This window comes from Lycorma delicatula, chromosome 1, assembly GCF_047948215.1.
Source record: "Lycorma delicatula isolate Av1 chromosome 1, ASM4794821v1, whole genome shotgun sequence".
Lineage (NCBI taxonomy): Eukaryota > Metazoa > Arthropoda > Insecta > Hemiptera > Fulgoridae > Lycorma > Lycorma delicatula.
Genome location: NC_134455.1, coordinates 241,266,376 through 241,288,263, shown reverse-complemented (window position 1 = coordinate 241,288,263; position 21,888 = coordinate 241,266,376). Strand labels below are relative to the sequence as shown.

Genomic DNA, 21,888 nt, shown 5'->3' with positions numbered 1-21,888 from the left:
ATTCAACAAAACTGTTAAATAAAATATAATATAACAATAACAATAATGGATGATGTGATAATTTTGTTGTGGTGTAATTTTGTTTTATTACATTTGTGTAGTAACTTGTGAATACATGAAATATGTAGCTCTTGACCAGAACTACATATGTGATACATATATATATATATATATATATATATATATATTATGTTTGTATATATGTATTGTGTGTGTATGAGTGTGTATGTGTGTGTGTGTGGGTGTGGGGGTATATATGTGTGTTTGTATATATGTAGGTATCATCTATCATGTACTGATAAAAATAAAATACTTATCTAAATTAACATATACATAGCTATATAATATAATTATGTTCTTGTCTGAATAAAAAATTAATTACTTTATTGCTTCAAATTTAACACAACTTTTTTTACAGATTGAAGAGTCAAAATGTCAGGTGCATCTTAAATTCGAGGTGCTTTTTCAACTGGAGGTCTAATGACTTTTGACATAAACGCATAGTTAATAGGTGTAAAGCTGAAGTGTTTGGAACTATACACCTATTCAACATCGAATGAAGAACATACAGGAAACGTGAAAGAACATTTTTCATCATGTACAGAATGTACATAAATTTCTAGAAAAATGACTCATTTCAAAGAGCTTTACATCTCAACAGATTTATTGCTGTTGACATCATAATTTAGTAAGGAGTTATTGTTTTAGAATTTGTGCATGTGCTCTATGCATGAAGACAGACATACGTTCTTTCATATTTCCTGTCTAATTTCCATTCAATGTTGTACAGATAAATGGTATACTACTGTAGTTGTAAATCAATCTGTTTTTTTCATAACCATTTTGTTCTACCTATTTGTTGTGTTATTCTAACCATTTCGTCATCATGGAAAAGCATTTCACATATGATACAGACTTTAAATGCAAGGTTAATTTATGCAGTGAACAGATCAGAAATCATGCAATCAGTAAACATTTCTTGGTAAACGAAGTGAATGTGCATCAGTGGCACAGTATAAAACAGAAATTATTTGAATGTAAACTAACAAAGAAATCTTTTTCAGGGCCAAAACACAGAATGTATCTGGAGATCAATGCTGCTGTTTTGGCCTATTTCAAGAAACTCTGCCCAAATGATCTTCCAGAGACAAGAGATGGACTGATGTTAAAGGGCAGGAAAACTGCCAGGAAAAATTGTCTTCAATTTAACGCTAGGAGATGGTGAGAGAAATTCATGAAAAAGTAATGTCTGTTATTGTGTTACAGAACCTCCATTTGCCAGAAGTTACCATCAGATTATGAGCATAAATTAGTGCAATATACACGTTACTTAATCAAGCTACGATTAAAGAAACAATACATTCCATTTTGGTGACCAGATCTCTTGGATCTCTATGAAGAGATCCTAGAAGAGGGGTACAGCTACTAAATATAAGCTAAAATTGAAATATCATGACATAAATTTGTGTAGCTACTGATTCAAACATAATGAAGAGCATAAATTATAATGAAAAATGTTATACTCCCACAAATTGATGGAGATTAAATCTGACCTTGCTTGAAAGGCATCAGCCAAGTCACCATTCATTATATAACTGTGAAACTAATAAACAGATAACAGAACAAACACCCAGACAATTCACAGACAGGCTGCAGTCTAATCTACCAAAAAACACTCTACAATCTTAATGTGAACCGAGTCAAAACCTACAACAAAACTTGGGAGACAGGCTTACAGATAATGAACGTGAAAGGTGTGAATGGTGATAAAGATGGTCTACCCACAGGAAAAACCATGGGAGAGACAAAGAGGCAACTTGCCCCCAATCATTGGTTGTGCACATCTTGTCCAAAACTTCTCAAGAGAAGGAGCATTAAACGACATTTTTACCCATAGAAGCAGTCCATCACTGACTGCATTAACCAGCTTAATCCATTCTAGAATAGTAATCATGATAGCTCACAGTAGATCATTCTTCATTGGGGGCAAATTGTGAGCAACTATATTCTTCTAATTACAACTCATAATTTTATATTCTTTTTTGTCTATCTCTAGTTAAATATAAATACCTCACTTAGTCAACCAATTGGAATTTTAAATGATTTTGATGAATTTGCTGTATGACATTAGTTAAATTAAAAATTTATGCAGACTTAGCAAAATAAACATTTTAAACCCACCTTTTAGCTTGATCACCCAATGAACCAATGAATAATACATATGCAGCAACATCTGGATGAGAATTTATAGCTTGAGCAAGTTCTCTTGGTGGTATTGCATATCGAGAAAGATTTGCATCTGAGAGTATAATAACAATAGCCTCATCACAATCCTCTTTAGATAAAGAATCAATAGCACACTGAGTAGCTTCCAATGTGTTATCCCCGGACATGCAGAACTGAGCATGAGCGTGCATCATCTATAAACAGAAGGTAGTTCAAAACACTTCAAAACTCTTAAATAAGAACCAGCTTCTGTTCTTAATAAAACAATTCAAAAATCAGTTATTCATTTAAAGTTGTACATGTCTAGTAAATAAAAATTATTAAATTTAAATTCACTAATTTAAAAAAATACATAATAACATAATTTTGAAAATTTTACATAATTTTTAGTTTTCTTTCACAGTCTTAAATTACTGAAATGATATATTTTATATGAAATCACTTAAAAATGATAATAAACAACAACAAAAATTGTAACCAATAATAATTTGTAACTTAAAAACATGTTTTTACAAATGAACCTTTACCTACACAAGCCAAACTGAAATTACAAACATAATAATCAGTGAGCTTATATACAATAACTATAATTAACTAAAAAACTGTGGTCAACCACATCCAATAAAAAAAGATGCAAACAGAAAATCATACATTCACCAGAAATGAAACCTAGCAGTCATAATTTAATTTTTTATTCAAATGTATCAAAATATTATAATCAGGCATTATTAACATTTACAGAACAATCTGATGTGGGCACCACATGACTTCCTTGTATGCCTATTAAATTGTTACCAAAATATTAAATATTTTTTTTAAATGAAAAAACAAAATTTGATTTTTTAATAACATTTGATACTTTTTCATTTTTTTATTATTATTTATTGTAAAACATTTTTTACAATCTAAGGTTAATAATTATTAATAAATCAATATATTTAAATTTTAAAAAAAAGTTAAAAAAGAAGGACATGAAGTCTGATTCAAACCGATGTGCCTTCCCCTTCTAAGATAAAAATATTTCATTAATTAAACCTTCATTTGGTTATAACTCTGGAACCAATGAAAGTAAGTACCACTTATGATGTATCATTGAAAAGCTCTCAATGAGAGCTTATTATTGCACAGTTTAGAAAAAGTCCAAAATCCAGATTTTTTTGCATTTTGGGTTTTTTTGGACACTTTTGGTTCAGTTTATTGCAATCAAAAGGGATGTTGCACAACTAGATGATACAACAGTCATAAATCTAAATTTCAACATCCTGCGGCTAATCGTTTTTGAGATATGCGAGATACATACGTATGTACAGACTTCACACCAAAACTAGTCAAAATGGATTCGGGGATGGTCAAAATGGTTATTTCTGTTAAAATCTGAAAACCAAATTTTTTTGCGATCACAATACTTCCTTTATGTCGTACAAGTAAGTAAAAATTGCTGAGCATTAAAAAAAATTAGAAATGCCTTCATGGATATCAAGCAAATTAAATAAAATAATGTTATGGTAAATGTAAATATTTTCTTAATTATAAGCAAGGCAAAATAAAAAGATCAGCTCAGTATATGAATTTTTTATCAGAATTATTTAGGTAAATTATAAATACCAACATTTTGATAACTATGACACATACTGTGTTTAAAAATGGTACAAAATTCAAAAAATATGGTGTTCTATAAAAACTGTTCTATAAAACTGGATAACAAAATTTCACTATTTGTTTGTTACAAGAATGTTAATGGCTGAATCTTATAGTATTATGGGGTAGAGAAGCTTCTAGAAAGAACAAAGAAATAAAATGAAGAAACAAAAATCTAGAAGAGAAGACAAAGGGACTCTTACTAGAAAAGCACTTATAGAAAACCAAAGAAGGTGCAGTCAATGGAAATTATTATATCTGAACAATTGAAAGGATGGATAGAATTCTGGTACTCCAAGTCCAGAGATATAAATACTGCAGGGGACCAGCAGAGGATAGTTACAAGTTCAAGTTCAGTTCAGTTTGAAATAAAAGCAATTATGGTACGCAGGAGCAATCAGAGTAAGTGTCTGATAGCAAACGAATGAAGAATGCATTATGAGTATTCTATTTTGGACAGTGGTTGAAAACAAGAAGCTGTTCGGTGAGTTATTTGTGAACAGGAGTGGAAGTGACATAATTCTACATTTATAAACTGTAGGGTAGTTATTTTATAAACAGTAAAAGTGAATAATATTTGCATAAGGTATGAATTGTAGATGTTTCGATTGTTATCTTACTTTTAATTCAATATTATTTCAATTAGTTATTATAATAAATTGTATAGTAAATCATAACTGTATTTTGGTATTTATAATTTAATTGTTATTATATTAATTTTGTGTTAATTAAAATAATATTTTGTATAAATTATTTAATAGTAATATACTGTATTTGTAAAAGATTTTTTTCTAGTACATTATCTCAATATCCATGGCAAAGAAAGATCAAGCAGCAGCATTTTTGACGGTGATTTCAAATATGTAACTAACTGGTTTCTTTCTAATAAGCAAGGTTTTTCTGTAATTAACTTTTTTTTTGTTGTAAGAAAAAACACTGCTTCGGTAGTATAACAATACTATACATGCCTAAAATCTGTTCTTTGAATTTTCTAGCGTAGTTTGCTGTAGGTCTTAAGATTCTAACAGTAGTCTACCTGCATTCTTGGGTTCCATTTTCTCAGGCAGCATGTTTCCATGGTGATATTTTCAGATGAAAGCATCTTCCATGTTTGTCACTCACAGTTCCAATATTAGTAAGGAAAAATCCAGATGATAATCTAAGAAATAGATCTTTAGTGACATATTGCATCCAGTTGATCTTTAGTGACATATTACATCTAGTTATAGTTTAAGAAGCTTTATAGTTTTTAAGAAGCTCAGTTGTAAGTTCTTTGAAGTTATCTACCTTATAATGTCTTCAGATTCAATATCAATCATTAATTTTTCTTATTTGTGGCCCAATAAATACACCTTCCTTTATCTTAGGATCACTTATATTATTAAATTTGTTTTTTAGTTAAGTGAAATCCATCCTATCATAATCCATTGCATTAAAAAAATTTGTCATTAAATCTAGAAAATCTAACCTTAGGAAAACTTAATAATGTTCCCCAAAGCTTTTAGTAAAAATTCCACATCAGACTTAGTTTCCACAGTAAACTAAGTCTCATCTTAAAAGGAAATGTTTAAATTCACACTACCTGTCATGGAAATCACTAATTTTAATATTGTTTATAAAAGATTCCATCCTTTCAGTCATGATGTGAGAATTTCCTGTTTGATTCTTGAATAAATTTAAATCACAAACGAGATCATTTAATTCTGGCTGATTCAGAGTGGTTCAGTAATTGTATTTTCTGAAAAGTCTGGAAATCTCCTTTTTTCATAATCTGATAAATCTGCACAATCTTCAACATAAAAACAGCTTCATCTTGGTCTAATTCCAATTGTTTTTGATGGCACTGGAATTGGACACTGTGCACTGTGAGGCACTGGTCTTATGGCAGAGAGAATATAAAGATGTTTATCAGTATATCTAGTCTTAGCTATTTTCCCTGATATTTTTGTTATACAAAAATAGCATCTCGTGAAAAGATTCCTTTAGTTCTCTTCAAACCAATGGAATTGCAAATATCATGTGATATTAGATCCATCCAACCAACCAGTCAATAGTGTTACAGATTACACATGAATTTTTACAAATATGATGAGCCCAGGACCTGGTCACCTACCTTACATCCAAATTATAATTCATATCATCAGTGGAGCCTAATCATGAAAAAGTGGATAAAATAAGCAAATTAACATAAATAATAATTCATAAAAAAACACTCAGAACAAGCATAATATAATCTAAAATTAAGACTCTTAAACCAGTGAGTTTGAAATAAAAATTAAATTGCAGTCAATATGATGTAATGGATCATAAAACAGGCCAAACAATAAATACCAATACATTCATTTTGAGAATGGTTACTTAAAATTTTGCAAAGATTAACTACTTGTAGAGCTCTCTGTGTAAGAGAAACAAGCACCAAAAATTAAATTAATTAAAACAATAAACTCAGTAATAAACATATCTTGTGTAGTTTTCACAAAAAATGTAGAAAATACATATTATGTTTATAGAGGTATAATAATAATTTTTATACAAACTAGAAACCCTAGTAAAATTTAACTGTAAGAGAAAAATTCCATAAATTTTGATAAGGATACAATATTGATAAAATAATTTCTTTATATAATTATAAAAAGAATATTTCATCAACTAATTCCATGTAACTGAAGGAATATCTTTATCGATAATATATACCAAGGCATGCAATATGATCTCTGCTGTTTCTTTAAATACTTACCACTTCTATCTGTTACAAGATTATTTGCCATTAAAATTAAATAAATTATACACAAGAAAATATATTATATAAAAATATTTTAATAAATTAAACACATAATGTTCACAAAGCCTTATAATCCATTTGTAAAACAAATCATATTTATTTAATTCTTAAGAGTAATTTATTTAATTGTATGATACAAGAAACTAAGTGAACTATATCTAAAACTTTTTTTTTCACTTATGTGGTACATAGAGATGCTGTCTTCGATATTTTTTTCAATTCATTTAAATTATTGTGTTGTTTTTGAAAACATTATTTTTCAGATGACCTAATAAATAAAAGTTTGTTGGTGAAGTTTGGGGATTGTGAAAGCCAAAGTCTGTGGTAAACAGTCATCAAAAACATTCATGTAACAACTCCAGTCAAATCCACAGTGCAAAATGTAGCACCATCTTGTTATAACCAGCAGTTTGAACTAAAATATGCAAGTGGTGAAAATGTTTCAAAGATGGCTAAACTTCAATTGATGATGATCCTTGATCAGGGTGATCATCAACATTAAAAACTGATGAAATTATGTAAAAGATGAGGAATTACCTTGTTCTAACTGTTGTTAGAACCTTTCAAAAACTATGTGTAATAAAATTATGGAAAATTTAGGCACGAGTTGCACTGTAGCCAAATTTCTACCTAACCTTTTGACTGAAGAACAGAAACAGAATTTAGCTGACATTTGTCAAGTACTTCTGAATCCAGCTAATGAAAATGAAAACTTTTCACACAATACCAGTACTAGAGATGGATTATAGATGCGATGTTGAAATAAAAGCCAATTACAATGGATCAAAAGGGTCCCCACAACTGAAAAAATCAAGTTAAGTGCAGTCAAACATTTTAAGTCATACTGAAAATTTTTAGACTGTAATGGTATTGTTCACCATGAAATTCTTTCAAAAGACACGATAGTCAAAAAGGAATATTATCTTGAAATAATAAAAAGCCTTAATAATAAAAATTCTTCATAAAGCTATCAGAAAAAGTCTAAAGTTTGGAAATCAAACCAATCAATGTACTATGCTAACAATGTGCCTGCACATTTAATCAATCAGTTTTTGAAGAAACATGAGACAACAATCATTCTACATCCTACTTATTCACCTAATTTAACATTAGTTGACTTTACTTTTGTTTTGTCCAAATTAAAAATAAAGTTAAAAGGTTGACATTTTCAGTCGATTAACTCAAAAAAGGAAAATTCACTAGCTGACTGGCACTGTGCCTCAAATGAAGATATTGCAATATTTAGAAGGGTGGAAGAAACACTGGTAATAATATTTTCAAAATAAAGATGACTACTTTGAAGGTGAAATGGTTGTATACCTTCTAACATGTTAACATGTTGCATTAAGTGCAACATTTTTTATTTAAAAGGTTTGGGAAATTTACAGATACACTTTGTAAATACATATATATATATATTATTTTAAGAAATATAAGTCACCATTGATAAGTTTACTTATCTAATTACTTTGTTTTGGTAATAGTAATTACTTATCACATTAATTTCCAAGAATCAACTTCCACGGCATACTATGTCAGTTGGTATTGAATTTTAAAATCACATTAAAATATAACTACTTAAAAAAATTATTTTAATTTTATTTTAGATTATTCTTTTTTTAATTTTGAAGTATTTTGAATGCATATGAAAATTTTGCTGTCCAGAACTGGAATGAAGTAATCTTTAGAACGTAATATTTTCCATTGTTTTATTTGTCATTATTGCTAACTATTAGATTGTAATTTTATTATATTTTTAATTAAATCATAATCTTCAAGCATGATCTAATGCTTCATCATTTTATATTTTTAAATGTAATATTTTTCAACTATATTAATTTTTTTATCATTATTTTAGATGTATACTTCTAAAATTTCTAAATTATTTTTGTAATCAGTAATAAATGATCAGCTACATTAGGTACGCCTCTTTTTTTTTTCTTTTTTTTTTTGCTGTGTAATGTTTTGAAAATCTTTATTTAAATGTTTTACTGGTTTTATCAGTAAAAATAATATTACATTTGTTGCACTTATTTTGTATATTCCTCTTAATTTTTCTCTCTTATTTTTTAAATATTTTAGGATATGATTATATGGTTTACACTTTTTTTTTTATATTTATTTTTATCATATACATTAATAATTTTTTCTATTATCTGTATAATTGTATTTTTGGTATAAACTATTATTAAATTATGTTGATATTTTTTATTCTATTTTTTATATATTTTTTTCTATAATTTCATAATAAAATCATTAATTACTGGTATTTGTTTTATTTCATATATTTATTTTTGAGTTTATTGTTATTGTACTTCATATAATGTATAGCTCTAAATATTATGTTTTTATAATTATATTATGTTTTTAATTAATTTTTTGCTATCATGGGTGGGTGGTAAAAACCACCCAAACTTAAATGTTCTTAAATGTATTGTAATATTATTTGTTGTGGGTTTTCTATAAAGTGACATTGCTCCAATTATACCGTTAATGTTTATTTCGGTATTTTCTGTTATTTTCTCATATTTAAATTTTAAATTCTTATTGTAATTTATTAAGTTTATTTAAAATAATCAAATGTTCATTATTTATAGTTGGGTTATATGTGAGTAAAATATCATCTACATATCTTATCCACAATAATATTTGGTATGTATTTAATATACCATGAACTATATTATTTTCAAATTCTAGTATAGATATTTCAGGTGTAGTAGCAGATACAGGTAATCCCATTGGTATGCTTTATGTTTGTAAATAACAATTATTCTCAATACTCCAGTAACTTTGAAAACAAATATTTCTTACACAAGTAATTAATGCATTGGTGTATTCTGGGGTCTCATTTAATATATTTTTTATTATTTCTACTGTCTTGTAATTGGTATATTAGGGTACATGTTAAGTGACATCATAGCTTACTTTTTGTGCAATAATTAACTTTATAGAATTTAATTTATCTATGACTTCATAACCATTCTTTTACACTTAGCTCACAGTGATTTTCTTTATCTTCACCCTAGTTTATGAATGAAATTTTTAGTACTGGCAATAATCAGAATTCATGGAAAGAGAAAATGTAGGGTCTTACAAGTGCTAAAAAGTTTTATTCTTTTTTGTTTTATGGGTTTTATAGAATTCTAAAAATATTATAGATAAAACAATACAGTTCCTCCTGTAGATAAAAATATTTCTTCTAAGGATACATCTATGGGAAAACTTGGAAGGATGCACCCCATGAATGTATAAGTACTTAACAAAATACACAGCTATGTTTTTTTAACAAATTTTCATCAGCAAAAATGCAAACTCCTGCATCTATTTTGAAATTGAAAAAATTATTAAAACCTTGTCTAGGAAAGAACTTACTATGTGGTCAGTATATTTATTCCAACTTTAAAATAAAAAAAAAAATAATCAAAATATACAGTGAACTGTGAATTTTCTGTAAACACAGAAATACCTTAATAATATCCAATCTTTGTTTATTATTAGTCGGTGGATTTTTCTCATGTACAAACTGGATGGCAACATCTTCTCCAGAATGTCCCACAATATCATACTGGAATCTTGACTCATGACCCTGAAATGCTTCCATTAACAGGACAACAGCCTCCAGTTCCCTGTCCAGTCTTCCATCATATCCATTAAATCTGGTAAATAAAAATTATCAAAATAATATTTATAAATAAAAAGGCAGAAGTTAATGAAAATTTGAAATAAGAACCATTGAAAATTCCTAATGAAGATCAATAAAATTGGTGTACTTTTTGAGTTTTATTGTGAAACCTCACAAAACTACTTTTATATATTAAAAAAGTAACCACTTTTGTAGCATACTAGCAGACCCATCAATGTCTTGCTATTACTAGATTTGAGTATATATATATATATATATATATATATATATATATATATATATATATAAATTAAATGAACACAATTGAAAGTTTGATAAAACATTACAAAACTGAACATTACAGAACTTCACAAAATTTAACCTTTCACTTTATAAAAATCAGAATGCAAATACATCCAACTGGCAAAACAACAGCACAAACTAACGGATTTAATTCAAACTACTACTTTCTAAATAGTAGTCAGTTGAAAATTACTTTTTAATGAAAAGAGATATGGCTGCAAAATCATCACAATTAGTACTGAACATTAAGAAATTTACAAAACATTAGAGAACTTTACAAAATTTATCATTTCATTTTATAAAAGTCAGAATGTAAATAAATCCATTTGCCAAAATAGCACACATATCGAATTTAATTCAAACTACTCTCTAAACACAGTAGTCAGTTCAAAATACGCCTAACATTCTTTCTACTGGTCAGATCAAGGATTTCAATTGTTTTAAACATTTTCCGGACAACACGGACCATTTTGCAAAAACCCATGTGTAAACCAGTCCAGTAGTTTTTTAGTCTATAGCGGACACACATAAGAACAATGCCTTTTATATATACAGAAGAAGAAAGTCCGTTTGTATATTTGTTTGTTTTTTGTAAATTATCTCAACATGGGTGCCACCTGGCAGGTATAGTTTTTGCAAAAATTTTTCTTTTCACATGACCAATACACAGTATGTCTGAAAAGTTCCCACACTAAATTTCTGTAGTCGATGCAAGTAGCACCATTTTTAAGAAAACCAAGGAACTATGTAGTACGATGTCTGACGAGTGTGTATACAAAATTTCATTACGTTTCACTCCAGTCACAAGTTATATCAGCCATTTACATTGTATCATGTGACCTTGTGCGAGCTCATGACATGGAACTGTGAAGCGTGATAAAATTTTGTTTGATTTTAAAAAATTTTCATTGAAACTTATTCTATGATATAACAAGCATTAAGTGATGACACCACATCTCATACTACAACATACACATGGTGGAAACAGTTTAAAGACGGTAGAGAGTCGTTGGATAACGACGAATGAAGTGGCAGGCTGTCAACATCTGTTCACGAAGAAAACATTGCAAAAGTGCGCGTGCAACTGGTCAAACTGTCCCAACTGTTCAAACTGTGAAATCTAAATTCTATTTGGAAGTAATGAAATGTCTGATGCGTCACTTTCATCGAATTCGGCCCAAGCACCAGGATCCGGGAAGCCGGACTCTCTTGAACAACAATGCCCCAGCACACATGGCAACAGTTTTAACACATTATTACACTGCAAATCAAATCTCCATCTTATTCCACCCACCCTCTTCACCTGATTTGGCTCCAGCAGACTATTTTCTGTTCTCAAAACTCAAGTTGATGATAAAAGGCCAATTTTTCAACAACATTCCAACCATCTAAAGGGCTTGCACTGAGCAATTGAAGGCGATCTCACAAAGTGATTTCTCCAGAGCATTTTATGGACTCTACCAGCACTGCAACAGGTGTATAACTAGAGAAGGGTTCTATGTTGAGGGCTAATGTGAGTAAATTTGTTTATCTTTAAATCTGTATTTTTGTTTAATTTAGTTCGGGAACTTTTCAGAAATACTGGGTATATATTCTGAATACCCAGACCATAAATGCAATTTTTCCAATTATCTCAACCCCAGCACCATCTAGCGGGCCCATTTTTTGCAGAGATATTTCTTTCCATGTTTTCTTTTTGTCTTCAGTTATTTGACTGGTTTGATGTAGTACTCCAAGATTCCCTATCTAGTGCTGGTCGTTTCATTTCAGTATACCCCCTACATCCTACATCCCTAACAATTTGTTTTACATACTCCAAACATTGCCTGCCTGCATAATTTTTCCCATCTACCTGTCCCTCCAATATCAAAGTGACTATTCCAGGATGTCTTAATATGTGGCTTATAAGTCTATTTCTTCTTTTAACTATATTTTGCCACAATTTGCCACAACACCTCTTCATTTGTCACTTTATCCAACCATCTGATTTTTAACATTCTCCTATAGCACCACATTTTAAAAGCTTCTAACCTTTTTATCTCAGGTACTCCAATTGTCCAAATTTCACTTTCATACAAAGCTATGCTCTTCAAACATATACTTTCAAAAATGTTTTCCTGACGTTTAAATTAATTTTTGATGTAAGAAAATTATATTTTTGAGTGAAAGCTTGCATTGCCTGTCCTATGCGGCATTTTATATCACTCCTGCTTTATCCATCTTTAATAATTCTACTTTCCTAATAACAAAATTCTTCTACCTCCGTAATTTTTTCTCTTCCAATTAGGTAGATTTCATAAGACACCTACGTATTATAATTGGTATCATGATTCAACTTCTAAAAAATTTTGACATATCTTCGTGTTTCATATCCCCCAGACTCCAAAACTACCATCAGTCCAAAAGTTTATACATACTTTTCACTTTCTTGTGGACACAATAACTGCTGTAATTTTACGCCAATCACTTTCAAATTGATGCATAAAATACAACCCAAAATCATGGTTGAGTTCATTAATGAGCAAAATCGGACCATGGGGGAGGAAATGTGGGGGTTTTGAAAAAACCCCCACATTTGAAAATGTGGGGGTTTTTTCAAAACCCCCACATACCCCCACATGAAAAAACAAGATATCACTATAACTTTCTTATTAAGTAAAATATCAAATTTGTTTAAAGTTCCTACTATTCTTTGGATAAGGACCTAAAACTTATCTAAGTAAAGTGTTTTGATATCACGAACCACTGGCCCAGGGGATGGGAAAAATGGGGTTTTGAAGACAAAAAAAAAATCATGATGTGAAAATTTTTACATGTGCAACCATTGTTGTATTGAGTAAATTTGAAGTTTTTCTTAACTTTAAGGTGGAAATCTTTTTTATCCCCTATTTAGCACCGGTGAAATCTATCTCTGCGTGCCAAAAGGGATTGATTTTCTTTTCAGTGGTCCATCTACATTATTTCTTTTACATTTCATTACCCTCATTTGGTTTTTGTGTATTCTCATGCAGTAGTTCTTGCACAGGACTTCATCCATGCAATTCATTGTTTCATCTAAATCTTTTTTACTCTTGGCTAGAATTTTTATATCATCAGCAAAATGTAACATCTTTATCTTTTCACCTTGCACTGTTACTCCAGATCTAAATTGTTCTTTAACATCATTAACTGTTATTCTATGTAAAGATTGTAAAGAGGTTAGGGAACATCCTTGTCAGACTCCCTTTTTTATTACTGCTTCTTTCTTATGTTCTTCAATTATTACTGTTGAAATTTGGTTCTTGTAAATGTTAGCAATTGCTCTTATATCTCTATACAGGAACCCTGAATTTTTTAAAATGCTGAACATTTTATTCTAGTCTACGTTATCAAATGCTTTTTTATTTCTATAAATACTTTCCATGTAAGTAACACGTATTCTGAATATTAGCCAAATCAGACCATAAATACAACTTTTCAAAATATCTCTACCCCAGTGCCATCTAGCAGGTCCATTTTTTGTGAAAATATTTCTTTTCAAGTAACTAATATATATTCTGAATATGAGCCAAATCGCACCATAAATATAATTTTTCGAAATATCTCGACCCCAACATCAACTAACGGGTCCAAACTAATTCAGAAACCTTCACGAGCATGCGCACAAAAACTCACCAAAGTTTCATCGCATCGAATGAATGATATAGGAATGCATACGGGACAAACAAACAAACATTCATTTTTATATATACATATAAGATTTTGTTTCATTACTTTAAATTTTAATTTTTTAATATCACTAAAGTGTATTATAAGGACATCACCTATCCAGTCTTATCTTTTTTATACATCTAAACAAATTTGTAACCATGTCTGTCCTTTTCCAAAAAAAGCCACTGTTAACAACTTAAGCTGGAGTACAACATTGAAAACAAATTCTACTTTGACCTGAGTAAATTCCTATACTAAAATACAACCACATTTTTATGTTTTGTGTAGTAACAAGGATTTTTATGAATACTGGTTGATCTTAAAAAATAAACAATTTATATAAACAGAACTAAAAAACATAAATTAACAACAACAAAAATTTACATTAACATAAATAAACATTAACATTTAACATAAATTATAAAAAAATAACAATTCCTAAAACATATACTTTCAAATCATTTATATTTAATGGCAAAGTAAAGTGATTTAAATGTAATTTACAGTAGTAATAGCGTAGTCCAAAAAGTAATGATACTGATTTTCACAAGGAATTTAAAGGGGCACACAGTGGCAGTCCTACATGCATACAGGTATACAGATGTTTTGTCTAATTCCCATTTCAATTTCAAATTGATTTCTGTAGCTCTTAACACCTGACCAAATGGAATACTATGCATTTTTCTGTAAAGAACTGTTGGCTCACTACAAAAAGCGAGGAACACACTTTTTGCATAATGTAGTAACCATTGACTAGTCAAGGATTTTCATTATGACTCTAAGATGAAACAGCAAGGAAGTCAACTCAATGGATGTCAACTTCACCACATTTGAAAAAGCAAAAGCTGCACGCAATGCAAGTAGTCATGAGATCCAACTTTTTTGATCATGAAGATTTCATTATACTGAATTATATATTAATATATACAATAGAATTTCAGTATAACTTCAGTATATACAATATACTGAATTCAGGTACCTACAGGGATAACTGTAAATTTTCTTTGGTACATCAGTGTGTAGAGGAGACAAGGGAAGCACATACGAAGAAGAAGGAAGTCAAAAAAAGTAGTAGCAGAGATAAGGAGATATTGGACAATGAGGTTGACTAGAATGTTGGAAGACATATGAGGGAAATATGAAAGTTTTATATGGGATAATTAAAAAAAAAAATGAGATTAGAAAATGCCTGAACAGTTGTTGTAGATGGTGAATTGTAGATTTGTAGTTGAACTGTAGATTTAAGGAGTATTTTGGCATCCTTCTAGGAATATTTGGCCACACATATCACCTTGAAACTTTTTTTAAGGTCATATGGCTAACCTGAGACAGTGTTATACAGGTGCTGCATTCTTTTCGCAGATATTTACAGTCACTGGTTGTAAGAAGAGGATGGCTATCTGGTAATGTTTTGAATCAGCAAATTGTGTTAATCGCATATCATAAGTGATCAACTCTTAAACCATGAACTTCAAGAAGCTGGAAAAAATATAACATAATCATAAAACATCATTACTAAATTCAAGTATGTCAACGTGACATTTTTCGCTTTCATTTCCAATGGTGCTATTGAAAAAGTTAATTCCATTTGAAAAACCTCAATGGGGTCAATTAAAATTCAACAGCCTGCATATGCAGCTAGGCAACCTCAGAAAAGACACTACAAAAATCAAAGATTTGCTGCAGCAAAAGAAGGAAGTACAGACACAGAAAAAGTATTTCAAGCAACAACGTAGTATGCTCTCACCCTTGCAATTCAATGTCATAATAGAAAATGCTGGCACAACATTTTTTAGTCAAAAAAAATATAGCATAAATTAAATAAATAACTTTTAAAAACCTAAGCCCTGAAAATAGTAAATCCATAATCATTAAAAATAAAATCTCTAACAAAAATTTACATGTATTTTAAAAAACTTAAAGCTAAATTTAAAACTATAAATTAAACGTTTATAAATTTTAAAAAAGCAAAAAACAAAAAAAATAAAATAATATAAAATAATTCATCATACAAAAAAAGCATTTAAACACAAAAAAAATCAAAAAGAAGACTACTTGAAATACAGAACTTATCATATTATTTGAACAGTTGTATTGTGAAACTGGTTACACAATATTCAACCGCTGAGATGGTAAGTTAATCACAGTCATTCTCAGTCATCAGTATGTTAGCTACTTATTAATTACTAAATTAGTCATCATCATCATCTACAGTATCCAGTTAATGGCTGGAACTACTTGAAATAAACAATATTCCTATTCTGCTAACACCTCTGTTTCATTCCCCTCTTCTGAACATGATGAAATTTCTAAGGGTTAGTGTGACCATAGATAAGACGGTAGGGGCAAGTAAAGAAAATGAAGGAAAGAATGATAGAGAGAGGACAGAAGTGGCAGAAAGAAGGCTGGGAGATAGGTAGTTGAATTGAGTGGAAGGGATGATAACTAAACTAATATACTAATAAGAAACTGCGATTAACTTACCACGTCAGCGGTTCTTACCTTGTTGAATACTGTGTGATCAGTTTCACAATGTAAATGTACGGTTATCTATTCAAATAACATAAGTTCTGTATTCTAAATTGTACACGTAACATTGATTTCTTAAAAATTGGACAGTAAACAAATCTATTCTAATGTATAATTTATATATGTTTTTTTTATTTTTTTTATCAATAAATAATAACAATGTGTTAACGACCAATAATAAATATTTTGTTAGTGGCCAAGGATGTGTTAAAAAATATGAAATTCACTCAAAGATGAGTCCTTCAATAATTGATAGGTTTATTTATTTTTTTAAATGTTAATATTTTATTAAATAATAATACTAAATATTTGATAAATGATATAAAATTCCAAAAATAAGAATAAGGTCATTTGGGACATAATTCAATGTGAAAATAATATTTCCAGTGCAAGTATAAAAATATAAAAATAAAAATAAAAATAAAATATAAAAATATAAAATTGCACATAATCGTGCAATTATGAAAATTGCACGATTATACTTTCATTATCTCTTCTATTCTTATAGAGAAGGAATTTAATAAATTCTTTTCTGGAATTTTCAACAAAATAAACATTGACACTCTTCAAATTAGATAATTATGTTGAATAACTTTGATGATTTAATTCAGTAATTTTGTTTTGTTATATTAGTTTGTACACAAGAAGTTACAATTTTTTTTAAAAACTAAAAATAAATATCCACTTGATATTGACAAATTTCTGTCATCCACTTTGAAAGACAGAAGTCATAGAGACTATTGTTGATCCTCTTCCAAATTTAATTAATAAATCTTTTATCAACGAAAAATTTTCCATTTTTTAAAAGACTTTCATTGTTGAATCCCATTTTAAATAAGGGTCTGTAGTCTGTAATTGATTTCTAAATTGTAGATAAATTCTGTCATAATTCTTTTTTTTCATAAATTATATGAAATAGTTATGAACAGTAGGCAATCAAATTTTCTTGAAAAACATAATAATCAGATCAATCTTCAATATGGTTTTAGGCAAAACTTTTCTACTGACATATTTTTTTCTAGATTTTTAGAAAATATTTTAATTAACAAACAAAAAATTATTTAAAAAATTCATTTTCAATTTTTCTGATCTTAGTGTAGTTTTCATTTCAGTTCGTATTTATTACCAATGGAAAATGCATAGTATTTATAAAACTGGAAAAGCAGCTTACAACTAAGCTGCTCAGTAAGATACCTTACTGAGACTGTAAACAGACAATTAAATTTTATTTTTTGATAGGACTTAGAAAAAAATGTAATGCTTCACTTCAAAATGTTGAATGTGGAATCCTCCAAGAAACTTGTCTTCAATCTCTAAATGTTTATAGATGATCTTCCTCAAAATATCATATCATTTATTCTTATCTCTTACCCTTTTGGAAAATTATATAACTATTCTATATCAGAAGATGATTACAAAACATCATTAAAAAATCCTGTCTTAGCAGTTCAATAACTCATTTACTGAATGCACTGTAATTAACTAACTATTAAATGTGGATAAAACCACAGCAATGTGTTTCTCAGGTAGATGTAACGTTCCTAATAAAGTGGAGTATTTTCATTAATAATAACAGCAGTATTTCTGTTACCTATAGTATAGAACTTTTGAGGGTGTCATGTTTACAACAAATTTTTGTACAATGACAAACTGATATCCTTTGTAACAAAATTAAAGCACGCCATTTTTGCTTAGCAGTATCTTAAACAGCTAAAGAAATTATCATTAAGTATTTACTATAGACAGATATATATTTTTTTTAAATGTAATATTATAACTTGAATAAGTTAAAAAGGTGAGGATGAGTTTTCAGGATATAAAAATGGGATTGACAGATATTTGTTTGGTATTGATAAATTTAAATTATGTAGACTGACTTTTCTTAAATTAAAAATATTTCCTAGAGTTTATAAATGTGTGATGTTTTAGCTAAAAAAAAAGTGTCCCAGATACTTCTTTTGCCCTTTCCAAGCAAATGCTAGAGTAGTTCCTTTTTTTATGCATGGAATGACAAATCTACCACTCATGAATGATCCTTTTTTTTACCTCTGGGACCATTGTTAGATATTGCTTCAGAAGATGAGATGGATGATTTGCAGCGTGTGAAAATGCCATGCCTGACCAGGATTTGAACCCAGGACCTCCGGATGAAAGGCCGAGATGCTACCACTCGTGCCAAGGAGGCCAGCCACTCATGAATGATCTATAAAATGTGCATAACTATTTTACGATCTTAATATAGTATTTATTTATTTTTATTAAAAGAAAAAATCAAAGTTGAAATTTTCAATGAATATGTCATTAAAAATGAATCATTTTGTACTTTTCACCATTGAACATCATGAAAAAAAATCATTGTTGACAAGCTCCATTGAAAAAATTTAATTAATATCATTAAGAAATTTAATTTCAGGGTTTGAATATCCATAATTAAAAAAAAAAGTTAACCGTATTTTAAGCATCAGTACCTGTACATACTTCCTGAGACATCTACCACTAACTTTAATCTTTTTGGCTTCATCTGAGGCGTTCCTGGTTCAGGTTCCTTCTCTGCCCTTCGTTTAAAAATATTTTTTTCACCTGTCAATCCTAAAAATAAATAAAAAATAGAATTTCATTAATGGTAATTTTCTATTTAAATAATGATAGTGTTTGTCCATACTGAACTTAACATATAAAAGACTGGAAAAAAAAATCTAGCAATACCCAAGACAAAAATTTTACAACTAAATTCACTTTCTTTTATTCTTAATAAGTTAAAAAGTCTTTTTTTCTAAATATTGTTCATAGATTCTTTGTGTACAGAATATCTTATGAAGTAATAGAAATCACTGCAAGATATATTCACAACATACAAAATTCTTTCAAGATTTATCCTAAACAGGATCGGTTCACAACTCAAGAAAGAACTAGGAGAATACCAGGGAGGTTTCAGACCCTGGAGAAGCTGTCGCAGACCAGATCATAAGTCTCAAGCTAATAATGGTACATCAGGATAAGAAACAGAGAAATAGTGATAACATTTGTAATTTTAATAAAATTGTGACTGCATCCATAGAGAATACCTACCAAAAATTCTATGACACCTCGGACTACATAACAAATTAATAAACATAATAAAACTGACCCTCACAAACACTAAGTTAAAGGTAAAATTAACAACCAAAGCGAGCTCTCAGAACTATTTTAGATCAAAACAGGACTCTGCAAATGCAAAAAACACCCCCCAAAAGTAAAAATAAGCCAAAAAATCAAAACAATCTATCTTGTTTTAGCCAACAACTTGGCACTCCTAGCAAACATCAACAAAGCAAAATCACAGATATTAGAACTTCAAAACTTTACAAATAAAATTGGCCTCAAAGTATAATTTGAAAAGACAGAAATTATGCCCTGAAGATCGAACATATGAAAAAGTACTGGAAGACCGTAAGGCCCAAATAGTCCCATCAAAGAGACTTGGATAATGGACAGTTATCCTTTGCAGTAATAAAAGATAATAATAACATACCAAAAGTTAATACAAGTGAAGCATTAATTCTCTAAAGTTATAGAAAACCAAGATAGAATACAAATACAAAAATAAATTTTAGATGAAACAAAGTAAGTAAACAAGTAATGGAGGATGCTTTGAACTATTTATGTAACCGGATGTTGTAGTTGTTATTTTTTTATATTTCCATTTTTTTTTTTTTTTTTTTGTAAATTTTGTTTCAAAGATCTTTCTTTATAATAAAAACAGCTTTTGATTTAGTCTGAAATTAAAACATTTTTCTGCCACACTTTGATCAGGTTTGTTTTAAGTGGAAGTAAAATTTCTTACATTTTTATGTTTTCAGCTGACTTTACTTAGTCAATTTAATTGAGTGTTTCTACCATGATTTACCTATTTTCTTTTACGAAATGTGATGCAAATTCATTTTTCAGATTTTTCACACAAGATGAAATTGAAGCACTGGTATATAAAATCAAGAAAAAGGTCTTTCAAACAAACCAGATGAGCAGCAGATATAACTCACCACATGAGGGCAGTAGTTAATAAACTAATCTAACTTGAATCTCCTCCTAGCCATGTCATTCAATTCTTATATCACCAATTTTGATACTTTTTCATAGCACCATAGATAGATTCTGATAGATAGAAGATTCTGCCACACTTTGATCAGGTTTGTTTTAAGTGGAAGTAAAATTTCTTACATTTTTATGTTTTCAGCTGACTTTACTTAGTCAATTTAATTGAGTGTTTCTACCATGATTTACCTATTTTCTTTTACGAAATGTGATGCAAATTCATTTTTCAGATTTTTCACACAAGATGAAATTGAAGCACTGGTATATAAAATCAAGAAAAAGGTCTTTCAAACAAACCAGATGAGCAGCAGATATAACTCACCACATGAGGGCAGTAGTTAATAAACTAATCTAACTTGAATCTCCTCCTAGCCATGTCATTCAATTCTTATATCACCAATTTTGATACTTTTTCATAGCACCATAGATATAACCAGTACAAAATTCAGTTAGGTTAGTGATGTGTTTTAATATCCAAACCATTAAAAAATTCATGTTTATTTCAATGTTGTTTTTCAAAAAAACTTATCAGTAGAAAAGTGAAACAAACAATAAAGTATCAGTGATCCTGACGTATAAGCATTAATGAAAGTAGGGCTTGGACAAAATATTAGACAGTAGAATTTGAGATTTTACAGAATCTATAACTACTTAATACACAGAATCCAGGGTAGAAGAGATTAAGAGAATAGAACTGAATGTGGGCATAAGTAAAATGATGGCACATCAAAGTAGAATAGGCAACTTTCAAGATCCTGGTGGAAGAAGCTGAAAAAGCAGGTGGACGAATGTCTGTAGATGATTATCACTGAAAACTGATAATAAAAATCACATAGAAATATATTCTAAATGCTTTCTGCGTAATAAGTTATTATTATAAACTTTAATTTATAATTATAATTATTATAAATTATTAAAATTCTAAGCTATTATTTAAAAAAAAAAAAACAAAAAAAAACATAAGTAACAAAATAATTCATCTAGCATTCAGAGGGGTTTCTAGTACACTGAGTGCCGGCAAAAGTCA

At 29.1% G+C, this 21,888-nt stretch overlaps 1 protein-coding gene across 1 annotated transcript in view; it reads right to left on the bottom strand.

Annotated features, from left to right (window-relative positions):
* c12.2 (von Willebrand factor A domain-containing protein c12.2) overlaps positions 1 to 21,888 on the bottom strand; it is a 168,237-nt gene that overhangs the window by 1,397 nt on the left and 144,952 nt on the right. The window contains exons 22-24 of the mRNA XM_075374827.1: positions 19,259 to 19,379; positions 10,113 to 10,302; positions 2,182 to 2,420 (exon numbers count right to left, since the gene is read on the bottom strand). Coding sequence (XP_075230942.1) covers positions 2,182 to 2,420; positions 10,113 to 10,302; positions 19,259 to 19,379 — 550 coding nt within the window. The remainder of the gene's footprint in view (positions 1 to 2,181; positions 2,421 to 10,112; positions 10,303 to 19,258; positions 19,380 to 21,888) is intronic.